This window comes from Apteryx rowi, unplaced genomic scaffold (assembly GCF_003343035.1).
Source record: "Apteryx rowi isolate R43461 unplaced genomic scaffold, aptRow1 scaffold_65, whole genome shotgun sequence".
NCBI lineage: Eukaryota > Metazoa > Chordata > Aves > Apterygiformes > Apterygidae > Apteryx > Apteryx rowi.
The window spans coordinates 1277141-1289388 of NW_020450927.1; the positions used below are offsets into that span (position 1 = coordinate 1277141).

The 12248-nt window shown below is 39.8% G+C and overlaps 1 protein-coding gene across 5 annotated transcripts in view; it reads left to right on the forward strand.

Annotated features, from left to right (window-relative positions):
• The window catches only part of RALGPS2 (Ral GEF with PH domain and SH3 binding motif 2), a 135099-nt gene that overhangs the window by 23455 nt on the left and 99396 nt on the right, over window positions 1-12248 (forward strand). For all 5 annotated transcript variants that reach the window (XM_026084673.1, XM_026084671.1, XM_026084672.1 and 2 more), the window contains exons 2-3: window positions 4015-4146; window positions 6696-6803. In XM_026084673.1, the coding sequence (XP_025940458.1) occupies window positions 4015-4146; window positions 6696-6803 (240 nt within the window). The remainder of the gene's footprint in view (window positions 1-4014; window positions 4147-6695; window positions 6804-12248) is intronic.

Genomic DNA, 12248 nt, shown 5'->3' on the forward strand with positions numbered 1-12248 from the left:
AAGCTATTTGTAAAATGTAGCTGTGGCTCTGTCTCCTCAAAGCTTGTGGATTGCTCTGGTCAGTGAGCTTAGCTGGCAATTTTTTAATGCAACTTTAGGGTGGTCTTTAAAATGCTGTTTGTACAGCTGTGTGGGTCCCCCCCTTTCAGGCAGTGTTAGACCCAAACTGAAGCAAGAATTTCCCTGGATTCTGCTGTGGAAAGGATTCAAGCTTAGGCTTCCCATTAGGCACCTTACCGTAATGGAATGGTTATCAAATACGGCCTTGGGTGAATTTGCACAAAAATTTGCTGACTGAAGACAGCAGCCCCTGCTTAGTCTAGCTGCTTTCACTCTTCCGATTGGATGAATCTTTTAACTGTATTTTTCCCCCTCTGTACAGTATGCATGACTTGAAGAGGTAGGAAAGCACTGCATAGTGCATCCAGTAGCCCAGCTTCAAGTTGGCACAAACGCATGCTTGTCTTGAGCACTTTATGCTTCATATGAAACTCTTTCACATCCACATTTAATGCATTTCTGAGAACACAGGCATTTATTAAATTGAAGGGGAGAAACAAACTGGAAGTTCAAATTACTGAATGTAATTTAGTTTTTGTAATTGGATATACTGGGCACACACTGAAAGCTTTGATTCACTATTGCAGCGTGGCGACAGCCATTTCACATATCCCATTATGTTGTTCTGAATGACTCTGCTGTTGATCATTCTTCCTGATATTGCCGAGTACTACTTACTGTGGYGTTAAGCAGAAGGCCAGTGTAGTATGCAAAACATTATTTCATTACTCCAGTGTTAGGATTATTTTTACGCTTGTCTAGAATGGTATGCTGGCCAAAATTGTTGCTGTGACTTTTCGTTGTTTTGGGAAGGGTGTGGTGGTCTTGTATCTTTAAAAAAAAAAAAAAAAAAAAAAGCTTTCAGAAGTACACTAAATGTTACACGTTTTAGAACTTGGAAGTTGATAAATATTAATTTATATTGTTGTTTTTGCCTCTTACACTTTTTCCTGCTTCATAGATATTTAGTATGTAAATGTATTTGAAGATAATACTGTAATGCAGCAATGGGTACAAACTGAAGACTGGACAGCTTTGATATAATAGAACCTAACTGGCAAATATTTTATTTTTAATCTTGATTTCTTCTTAATACAGGGTTTTTCTAAGCAATTTTCTACCTATTTAAAACAAAAGTTGAACACATTTTATTGTATGCCTGTGATGGTCTTACAGTCTGACAGGAGTAGTTCTTGAGATCTGAACGTCAGCACTAGAGCATAGTCTATTACTGCACAAGCCACAGGAATAACTGTTTTGGTAGCAGCGCACTAGAGAGGCCACCGAATCCAGTGTCGACTGTAACTGGACAAGCCTGGCACAGCGCAGGACAGCGTCTTCTGCCTGCCAGCTGACAGTCTTAGCAGAAGGAAGACAAGCCTGCTTCTGGAGCTGCCTCCTGGGTCTAGGGAGTGCTTGTGCTTTCTGTTCCCGCATCCCCTGAGGAGAAGAGAGCTCTAGCTGGATTTTGAGGGGGAGAAGGGAGTATGCGGTTCAGGCTGTTGGGCCTAGCCTGGGATGCACTGGGGGCTCCGGGAGAGGGAAGACAAGAGAGAAGTCTAGTTTCCTGAGGCATATGCGATTGCTTTCTCTGCCTACCCATCTGTCCACACTTTTCAGCATGGTGGCCAATTTCACCCATACTTAAGGGATAGTTCATGAGAACAGAGTTCTTACAAGTTTCCTCAAAATTGCTGGCTTGGTAGAGGAGAAAAAACCCGGATCAGTATTCACCGCTTCTGTACCCTCCAGCTCCCAAGGGGGAAAATCTATCGCATAATTTCCATGCTTATCTATTTTGTTTATTCTGCTGTTAGGTCAGCACAGCTGTCAGTACCTGCCTGTTTAGTACTTGAAGTAGATGGGAAGATGCAAACAAAACTGGTATAGCTTACCATGCAGGTAGAGGATGGGAGGTATTGTGTGAAGGGGCCAAGGGTAAAGCTTGAGATCTTGCATTAGGGAATATTGGTGGGGGGAAAAATATGTTGCTGGGGCCTGTCTGGATGCGTGTGGGTTACAGGAGACTAATCGTTAGGCAACTGGGCTTTAACGGTGTTGCTTATAGAGGAATCATTTCTCTTGCTTAACTGAGGCTGCTCTGCCAACTCTAAAGGCTTCTCTAACATGCGTAACTTCTTTAAAAGTACCAGTTATGCTGTGTCATAATAAAACCAAAAGCATCCTCCTGTCTTGGGAAAAGAATGGCATTCTGAATGTGCAGAGAGCCCAAAACTGGTTTTGGAGGTGCAATACCTCTGTCCTCTACTGGCACTACATGAATGAGAATTACATCGGTTCCAGAGTTTCATTCCTTGCTCTTCAGTTCAGTAAATGACAAGGAAAGGGAATAGGAAAGAGGCATTGGGGAGCTAAGCATTTGGAAATATGCCCCATGAGACAATCTGGAGGGTATTTGGAATAGGGAAGGATGGTGGTGAGGGAAACTAAGTCACAAGCCAAAGATGAGGTATTTTTTCCTTTGACATGAACTGTTAGTGCAGTTAAGTGTATTATCCGAAGACTTTAGCTGGCATTTTTTAGCATCACTAGGTCTTCTAATATTAGTGGAGGCAAATGCATCATTTAATTACAGCTTATGGCTGGGAGTATAATGCTACAGTGGAATGCAGTGTTTTCTACCCTGAGAATGAGACAGTCCCATCAGGGTGAAAAACACCCCCAAAACTACCATGTGAATGGTGGTTCTGATCTGCAGAAATCCAGCTCAGCATAGGTCAGATGGGGCTATAAATAACCAAAATACCTAGAAGGTACAGTGTTTGGCTGAAATTTGCTGTATGGTTCTCTGTTTCAATTGACTTCCTTTGTGTATTGCATTCCTGCAATGACATTTTCAAGTTATTGGATTTTTGAGGGTATTTTATTATTCAAATACTGCAGTTTCTTGCCTTCCAGGCTTGTTTGTTTGTTATACCTCTTTTAGATCACTTGCAGATAGAGCTTTTCACGTAACTTTTTGTTTTTTCAATAATGTAGAAGTCTTAAATATGAAATGCTGTAATACTATTTTGTCATGTGGTATTACTTGTAGTTACTTGTCACTTAGCTTCTCTGTTAATTTGCAGCCTGTCCATAGTTCCGAGTTAACCTACAAACCTAAAGTGAATATCATAAATGATAGCAAATTTAGAAAATATCAGACATTGTTATAAATGTGTACCTATGAAAAGTAATTTCTGGCCTCTTTTTCCACACTAGAGGGCACTAACATCCCATGAAATTTAAGCCCAAACCGATTTTTCTTGTGTCTACAATGTTTGTATATTAGGTAGTTCTATGGCTTCTGTAGTGAGGCCAGAATTCTTAATTTCTTTGCAGCCTTTTCTCTGTAGAAATGAAAACTAAAAATAGTATTCTTGCAAGGATGCATCAGATGGATGCATCAGTGATGTTTTTATTGCCTAAACCATAATTTGAGTAATGGTGTCTGTAAGAAAAGAAGGTAACTTTCATTTGTGTTTTTAAAGTGCTTTCATTGTGATACATTTCACTCAAAGCTGGTAAATAGGAATATAAAATAGGAAGCTATTGGATAACTTCTTATAAAAAAAAATCGAATAGAGTTAAAATCTTGAGTATACTTTTAAAGTTTGTAATCAAAGGAAAAGAATCTTCAGCTGATGCTGCAAGCATAACTTAAGTTATGGGTTAATGCATGCACTTACATCTCAATACTTGGTATAAAGGAAATAATATAGGAAAAAAATGAAAATATACTGGCAGTAATTAATGGATTGCAGTGGAATAATCTTCAGTTGTTTGTATTAGGCCATTTAAGTAGGTAATTTTAGAATGTGTGTTTGAATCTAAAGCTTGGGTCTCAAGGCAGTGCTGTTTAAAGAAGTTTGGGTTTTGTTATGGATTTCAGATGCTGAATCTTTCTTAAAGCACTTGAACAAAATTACTTCTGATTATTTTTGTTCTTTGTAGGAATGGTTGTTCTGTTGCCTTGGAGATGATCCTGCTGCCTTAAATGTAGGACAGAAGATTAATGGTGTGGGCAGTATGGACCTAATGAACGGACAGTCAAGCAGTGTTAATATTGCGGCTACTGCTTCAGAGGTAAGGATTACAAAACTCAGTTCTTGGGTATTTAAGACCATAAAACTTAAATATTTTTTTTAAAATGCCCCCAAACAAAAGTATCTGTCTTCCAACAGATCTTATGCAGCAGATTGTTTACATCGGTGTGGTGGTTTAATGCTCCACAATTTAGAGGTGAATAATTAAAGGTTTTGATCTTTGTATAGCAATAGAAAGCACGAACTATTATTCACAGCCTTGCCAATAACTGCCTTTTCTGTGTCATTTTCCATCACATCCAGATAAGGAAGCTGCTCTTTCCAAGTTATAATAGTGATAGACACTCCTAGTGCAATATGCGGGGTTGGTGAGGCCCATGAGCAATGTTCTCTTCTTCGACAGTAGTTGTGTGGGGGTTCTGGCAGTGTAGCGTTGGAGTGATAAGGTCGTTCCCTTTCCCTCCTGGGCTTGGGAGGGATTGGTGTGGGCCCCTTGCAAAGGTGCTTCCCTCTAGAATTGGACAGCTCATGAGTTAAGAGTGTGTATATCTGCCATATTACACGAATTTACCTTCAGTAAGTTATTCATTTCTATCATCACTAACTGAGAAGGAGGGGAAATTGATAACTGAAAAGTTTCTGAAAGTGCAATACATTGGTTACTGAAAATGGATGCCTGCCTGGTTTGGGGGTTTTGTTTTGTTGTCCAAAATCAGATTTTTCAAAGATATGGTGCTGTCAGGAGAACTTAACTACTTAAAACAGTTGTGATTATTAAACAAGCAAGTATATTCTTCAGATCTTTAAAATGTTTAAAAATGGAGCAGGATTTATTTCAGCTGACTGAATTTGCAGGAACTCCAATGTTCTTATTTCTGTGAGGGGGCAGTGAAAGTAGAAGTACGTAGTACAGCCATAATAATACTGCCTTGTTAGATTTTTCAGGAGAAAATGTTAGAACAATGTAAAGATCCCTTCATCTGAGCCAGTGAGTCTCTGCTTGTTTTTTCATCTGCTCCTGAAATTGGGCATTTTGATTTCTACTGCTCCCCCTGAGAAGGATTTAGATTCATGTATCTTCCTGACACCCACTCAAGGAAAGATCTTTTGGATGCTTTCCAATTTCTTGCCTTAGGAGTACTGCAGTTTTGCTTGACATAACATCTATTTGCTGATAATATTCTGCAAACCTTTTTAAAGAACAGGCACATCACTGCAAGATCAGGATATTGGTTCTCTTGCCTTCCYGTAAAGAATTAAACTTTCTAAGAGGTGCCTTCCACATGGTGGTAGTTAAATTGGAGTGCTTAAGGATGCACCAGGTCTCCAAGATGAGATTAAATGGGTCCTGGTTTGTGTTCAGTGTGTTTTGCCACTGCTGAGGTGGAGCTCACAGCAATGGTGAGAATGCAATGTGTATCAATACTAGTTCTTCCTCTGGAACGTCTCCGTACAAAGCATTAACAAAACTTGTGGGAGCTCCAAGGTTGTGCTATGGCTGAAGCCTGCAGACTGCATAGTGCAGTTAAGGTGATCCTGCTGTTTGCTGAAGAACAAGCATTTGAAAGTTGAAGTTATCGACCRTAGTTACTGGGGCCCTTCATGAGGTTTTGTCCACATGTATCTTTTTTTTTTTTCCCCCCCTTCTGTTAGAAGTTTGCTTTACCTGAGGATTCTGAAAGTGAGAGGAAACTAAGAATACGAAATAAATGTGTAGCCCTTGTTCTCGGAGGAAAGGACTAAAGGGTGTCAGGAGCAAAGTGATTGCATGCTGTACGCATATTTCCAAAATAAATGTCTGAGTTCAGATATGAAATACACATATGGATGTGACACCTCATACCTCACTGTGACAAAAAACCTTCTTTCTTGTAATAATTGAACAGAGAATCTAGGTTTGTATCTATATACCAAGAGAAGTGATTACTCATAACATGGATGTATTGTCTTCAAACTTTATGAAGTGTAATTTTTGAACAATATTTGCATTTAGCAAGGAAGCTAGTATCGTGATATGTTCTGGCTATATACCCATAATATGGGAATGGATGTCTTTTCCAAATAAGAATTTTTAGTTCTAGCATTAAAAAAGTGTCATTAAAACTGCTTATACAGAGTTTCTTAAGATGGAAACATATATGTAGCTCTTAGTGTAATTTTTGTTAGCTTCTGTGCTTGTAAGAGGAATAGGAAGAGATTGATACTGTCCTTTAATATTGACTGTTCCTTTGGAGCAGACCTTGCATTTTTTCCTCACTATAGTGATTTGCTGCGAGTTCAGTGGAATTGTTTTTTTGTTTTAACTTTTCTGCCAACAAAATTGGCATGAATTATGCCCTGAAATGTAAGTGTTGTGTGGTGAGAACCACCTTTGAAGTCCATTGATGTCGGCTTGAGACCCTCTCATTTTAGGGGTGTCTGTCAGGAGAAAGTATGTCCTGTGATTTTATTTTAATTGATAATTTGTCAGATAGAAAAATTTCATGTGACAGCGATGTTTGGAAAAAAAATTGCTCGTAAGGATTTATAAAAACAAAATAAGAGGGAGGAGAGAATAAAACATCAGTGTTTCTGTTTGTATTTCTGCAGAAGAGCAGCAGCTCTGAATCCCTAAGTGACAAAGGTTCAGCTGAACTGAAGAAGAGCTTTGATGCAGTGGTATTTGATGTTCTCAAGGTTACGCCAGAAGAATATGCAGTAAGCGATTTAAGTAATCTGTGTGCGTGAATACTTTTTTTKGGGGGGGAGGGGGGCAACATTTCCTCCCCTTCTCTTTTCCTATGGTTTGTGCCTAACTCCTGTCATCCTTGAGTTTCAAAAATGGAGCCTGTACTATAGCTCCTCTGTGTGTATATTGCTTGCTTAGTCTTTTGGGGCTGTGCTGTCCTGAGCTGTTCCTAGTATTTTTCATGTTTTTCTTGTATGTAATGTAGACTAAAGCTGCTTAAATCTGTATGATATAGCTTAATTCTGACATGAGGACAATACAAAGTATCTGCTTGCTTATTTTAATGGTAGGAATATCTTCGACCTGAGTTTGTGCGTTCTTGAGGTGTTTTAATTAAACATTTTGACTTTATTTATGCTGGTTGGTATAATGAAAGTTTTAGATTCCTGTTCTTTAATACTTCCATTCCTGAGTAATGTTCAGGCAATTGCAGATGTTGGCAGATGGTACGCATATGCCTAAGCTGAARTTAATGACATAAATTTTGATATTTAGTGARGCCAGAATTTTTTAATTTGTCATTMTWAGAGAGTAGTCCTGTATCACAATAAGAAGTGATATAAAAAATTTTATTTTATAATCTTTGCCCACCTTAGGGGACATGATAACTATTTTTTACACTTTTCAAGGAAAAACATACTTATGACTAGCTTATACTTGAGCTGTCTGGGTTGTATTCTTGACTATGTTGCATAAAGCCTATGTGACATTCAGTCAAGTCTTCTTGCATTTCAACTCTTCTCCCCCAAAATAGCATTTGGAATAGTTCTGTTGGACACCTGTTGGCTGTGATTCAGGATTATAGGTTCTCAGCATGAATCTCTTTTAGTTCAACAACAGTCTGCAAACTGAAGGTCGACAGTAACAAAGCAGAGCACAAGCTGGATTGTTGCTTTTATAAAGTGTTTATTGGGGCTAAACATTGGATATTACAATTAGTGGCTTCTTTTGCTGCATATGTTGCAGGAGATTTTGTTAGAGGTTATAYGTAAATATAAACACTCATATCTCATTCACATGTGCTTTCCAGCTTGGGTCTTATCTAAGTTCCTAAATGCATTTATTATGATGCCTACATTAATTTTGAGGAGGTTGCCAAAAATGCTTCAAGACACTCTGCAGTACTTCAGTACTTGATTATCTCATGGGACAAGAGAGCTTTAGTGCTGCTTAAAATATGCCTAGTTCTCATCTAGATATTCAAGTATCGCTTTGTGATGCCAGAAAGCAGGTCAGATTTGTGAGCATTGCTGGTAGGCTTCAGTATTTCTTCTGGTACTCAAAAAGACATGTGGTGTTCGGGGTTTTTTGTTTCTTTTTTAACTCATTTTACTTATCTTTGAATTTAATACAATGTATAAGGTATGGTAAACTATTCCTGAAATATTACTGTTGCCATTGGATCAGAAGAGGAGCTCCTACCTATAGTGGTTCCTGAGTATTTTAGATGCATGCGGCTTTCGTGGGATTTGAGGGGACCACAAGTAAATTAGGTAATTCCTCCTATGAAGAATGTGTTCAGACCTGCGTATTCTGCACAAGAACTCTTCTGGAAATCCAGGCCTTCCTATCGGAGAACTCTATATTCTCATGGGAAAGGAAGGAGAAAGCTCTTCAAATATTCCCTCATAGGCTATGCATGCATTAACACTGGCGCAATTGGAGCGGATTAGTAGGTTGAAGCAGTTGGGCCAAGGCACCCACGTGCCTGCTATATGTAGTTCTGGGACTTTTACACCAGACTGGATTTAATCTGGTCTCCTGGATCAAACGTTACTATGATGAACATTGTTCAAACCACTCCAAAGGACTGTTGGTTCAGACTGTTGTGTCTCTCTTAGGAGCTGGAGCATGCCTGGAGTGGGCCTTCTTGTTTAGCTTACTTCAAAAGGGATCCAGTGCATGTGCAGAAAAAACACGCTGAACTAAATCAGTAAAAGACGGGGTTTCACTTACAAACTGCACTTTGGCTTCAAAATGAAATGCAAATGGAGGTGCAGCCATCCATAGTCCAAGATGTATAGTCTGATTTTTACCTGTTACATATTAAGAAGGTGAATTAATTTCAGGAAGGTTCAGAGTGCCCAGAACTTCACTATTTCTTACATCGAGGGAGTGTTCCCTTCTTTTAGGGGGGAATGGTACAGAATAAGCAGTTGGATATCCTGCAGAGCCAAGAAAAAACAAACAAAATGCTTAGACAAAATGCTGGGTGATTTTTAGCCTATTTGTAGAGGCTAGGAAGACACAGTCCCTCTATTTGAATGATTCAGGTATGTTACTAGAAAGACTATTAACAAGCATTGCTTACTTATTTACCTTACTGCATTTATAATTCAAATCATTAGATTCATGGTGAGTTGTCCTGAGGAGATTATCAATATGTGTATATATATGAGAAACTAGTATATATTAGAAAGCATTCCCATTAAATTTGCTCTATTTTTAAACCATTAATACCTGTCTTATTTATTAAAGGATAAATTAATTTTAATGAGCATACCAAAATTTTTAAGCACCTGGATTATGAGGTGGTACTTACACACACATTTCCAGTTCTTCTGGGCTAGTTAATGGATTTACCCCTGACTGAGGCTCCAGGCAGGCCATCCGGGCCTCTCCCTCGCTCTGCGGTCAGGAAGACAGAAGTGCTTGGGACTGGCCATCCTTTCGGCTTTATCTTACTGTGAGATGCATTCTCTACATAAAGAATATCTGAGCACTTATGAAATTTGGGTTAGTGGCTTGATTTTGAGTTAGATCGTGCCTTTAGGCCAGAAGAGCTGCAGTTGCCTTTGAATGGCTCTCCCGTTTTGCCAGTGCTGAATGCTGCTGAGCAGCAGGGTAGATCCTCTAGTCCCTGGGCAGTTGCTGTCACCAACTTGCATAGGAACATACAAAAATTCTTTGATTGTATCATGCTTCCTAATCCTTTGGCTCTCCTGAGGCATCTCTCTTGTACAGAAACCTATAGGTTGCATGGGCATTTTTAATATTACCTACCTCGTCAATCTTAGATAAAAATATTTATTAAAATACAGTCTTTATTTTTTGTTTTTTATATTGTGCTTCAAATGGGGTGGAGTTCTACTTGGAAAAAGGAGTATTTTATTAAGCATTTCACAATACAATTACAAGTGCATGATTGTATCTTTTGGTTAATACTACCTGGTATAATCTGCTGTTTTTTTAATTTCCAGGAAGATTCCGTGTTTTAGAAAACTCACATCTTTATTCTTAGCCTTCTCCCTCTTAAAGGATCTAGTGGTGTTTTTTGTTTTTGTTTTTTCCCCCCCTCCTGTAATCAGGTCTGAAATGCCTTATAGGCAGCATTCTGAACAGTTAAGCAAAATTACCAGTAGGCAGCATACAGCCCATTGGCAAGGTTATAATTAATTTCACTTCCCTTTCAAGGATGTTCCTGTATGCAGCTGCGCTTTTTAGATGAGGGTTGTTTCCTTAGACAAGCTTATGTGCTTTTTCCAGTAGTGCATGCTTGTTTGGGTGCTATCTTTTTCTGATCATTCTTGCTGAAAGTTGTGGAAATAGATAAATTAGCCAAAAACTTACGTACCTTGGAGGAAACCCTATGTTTGACACCCCCCCCTTGTTTGTATTTTATTGGCCATTTCCTTATTCTTCCCGTTTTCAGTCCTGCCATAATAGAAAACTATAAAATCTTCATCTGGATTTGAATGTTCACAGGAAGACCAGAGTGATGCCATATGGTCAAGATTTTGGGAATATCAGAATTGATGAGAATGCAAAACTGTTAGTAATATGTTTTCCTTATAATGGGATGCACATCTCGGATTGGACATGGATGTGTTACCAATTGCTTGTGCAAGATGAGGAAGCAGTGCAGACTGCTGCCATCTGTGACTTAGCGAAGGCTGAATGCCATTCCCGACTGCAGAATGAGGGCTGTTTCAGAATGACTTTTTTTTTTTTTTGAAGTGGTGAGCAGAGGAAATAGTTTGTGGGCTCTGTAGTATCCTGTGCGGAGAGAGAGAACAGAATGTGGCAAAGCCAGTACAACAGCAATCCGAGGAAGTTGCTGCACAAGAGCTAGCTAGGCAGATGTCCACCTAATGGTTAGGGAGTCTTGGCTCATAAAACAAAACAACCCCCCCCCCCCACTCCAGTATGTAGATACCGTAAGGATGGGAGTCGACCAGTTAAGTCAACGTCGGCACTGGGAAGTCTTACCCTGTATCTTACATGTTGTGTTGTGTTTTGATCAAGACAGGTAACAGTGTACAGACAGGATAATTATAATTATACTGGAGACAAAAGCAAAAATCTGAGAGATACCAAGTGAGAGAGACACTGGAAATAGGAGTCATGCCAGGTGTTTCAGTACCAATATGAGACTTAAAGATGTCTTTTCATTTCCCATTGTGTTAGAGACATCACTGCTGTTTCAAAACTTGAAATCTGTTTAGCGAGTTAGTGGGTGGGTAAGAGACAAGATGAGCTAGAAAAGCTATGCTTGTAATCCTGTATTTTCTACAAGATGCTTACCAAGCCAAAGACAAGGCTGTTTGTAAGTTTGGAAGAAAAAAAAATGGTGATTTTATTTCCATATCCTTCCTTTTGGCAGTCATCTAATGTTATCCTGAATGCGGAGTCAGTATGCCATTTTATATAATGGCCCTTTATTTAGTCCCATACCAATTTTCTAGCAAAGATGTCCCCAAAGTACTTTCTCTTTTCAAGAGGCCTAGTCCCTTCAGTAAGAGAAGGGATTACTGTAGTAGATGTGTAATATTCCAGCTGTGCTGCTGTTGCAAAGAACTTAAAACGCCCAGTTGGTATGGTTGAAGGCCACTGCGGAAAGGGCCAAGTTAAAGGTGAAACTAGTGAGATCTTTTTTAGGACTAGCTGCTGCTATTGAAAATGTATAGCTTGTTTTACTCCACTGCAGCTGACAAAGTTTCTAGGAAGATGCACTGAATGCCTGCATGTTTGGTAGGTTTGGGGGAAAAGCAGAACCCCCTTCAGTGAGTATAAAGCAAGACGCCTCTGCTTTCGCGAAGGATTCTGCAGGCAGCTTTCTAGCTGTAGCTAATAAGGACGGAGCCTGCCTGTATTTAAATCCTGCTTTTAGGCTGCTTGCTGCCGACTTCTTTATGAAACGGCTAGAAGCCACAGGAGAGGCTGGCGCCAGGGTTGCCCGCTGGTGGCTGGCCCCGCAGTGCAGCCCTTCAGCGCGCCGCCGGGGCAGAGGCAGCGCGGCGCGTGCTGCCCGCTTCCTCTGAAGGGAGAGCGGTGGTTCTGAGCGTAGGAGCCCCGATTTGTGGGGGAAGGAGATGGTCGTGGGGCAGGGGCAGTAGAAAGGGTTGTTGGTGAGACTGGAAGGGGGGAAAAGGGAAATGCTTTGGGAACACGGGCTCCAAATTAAGATGCTGGTG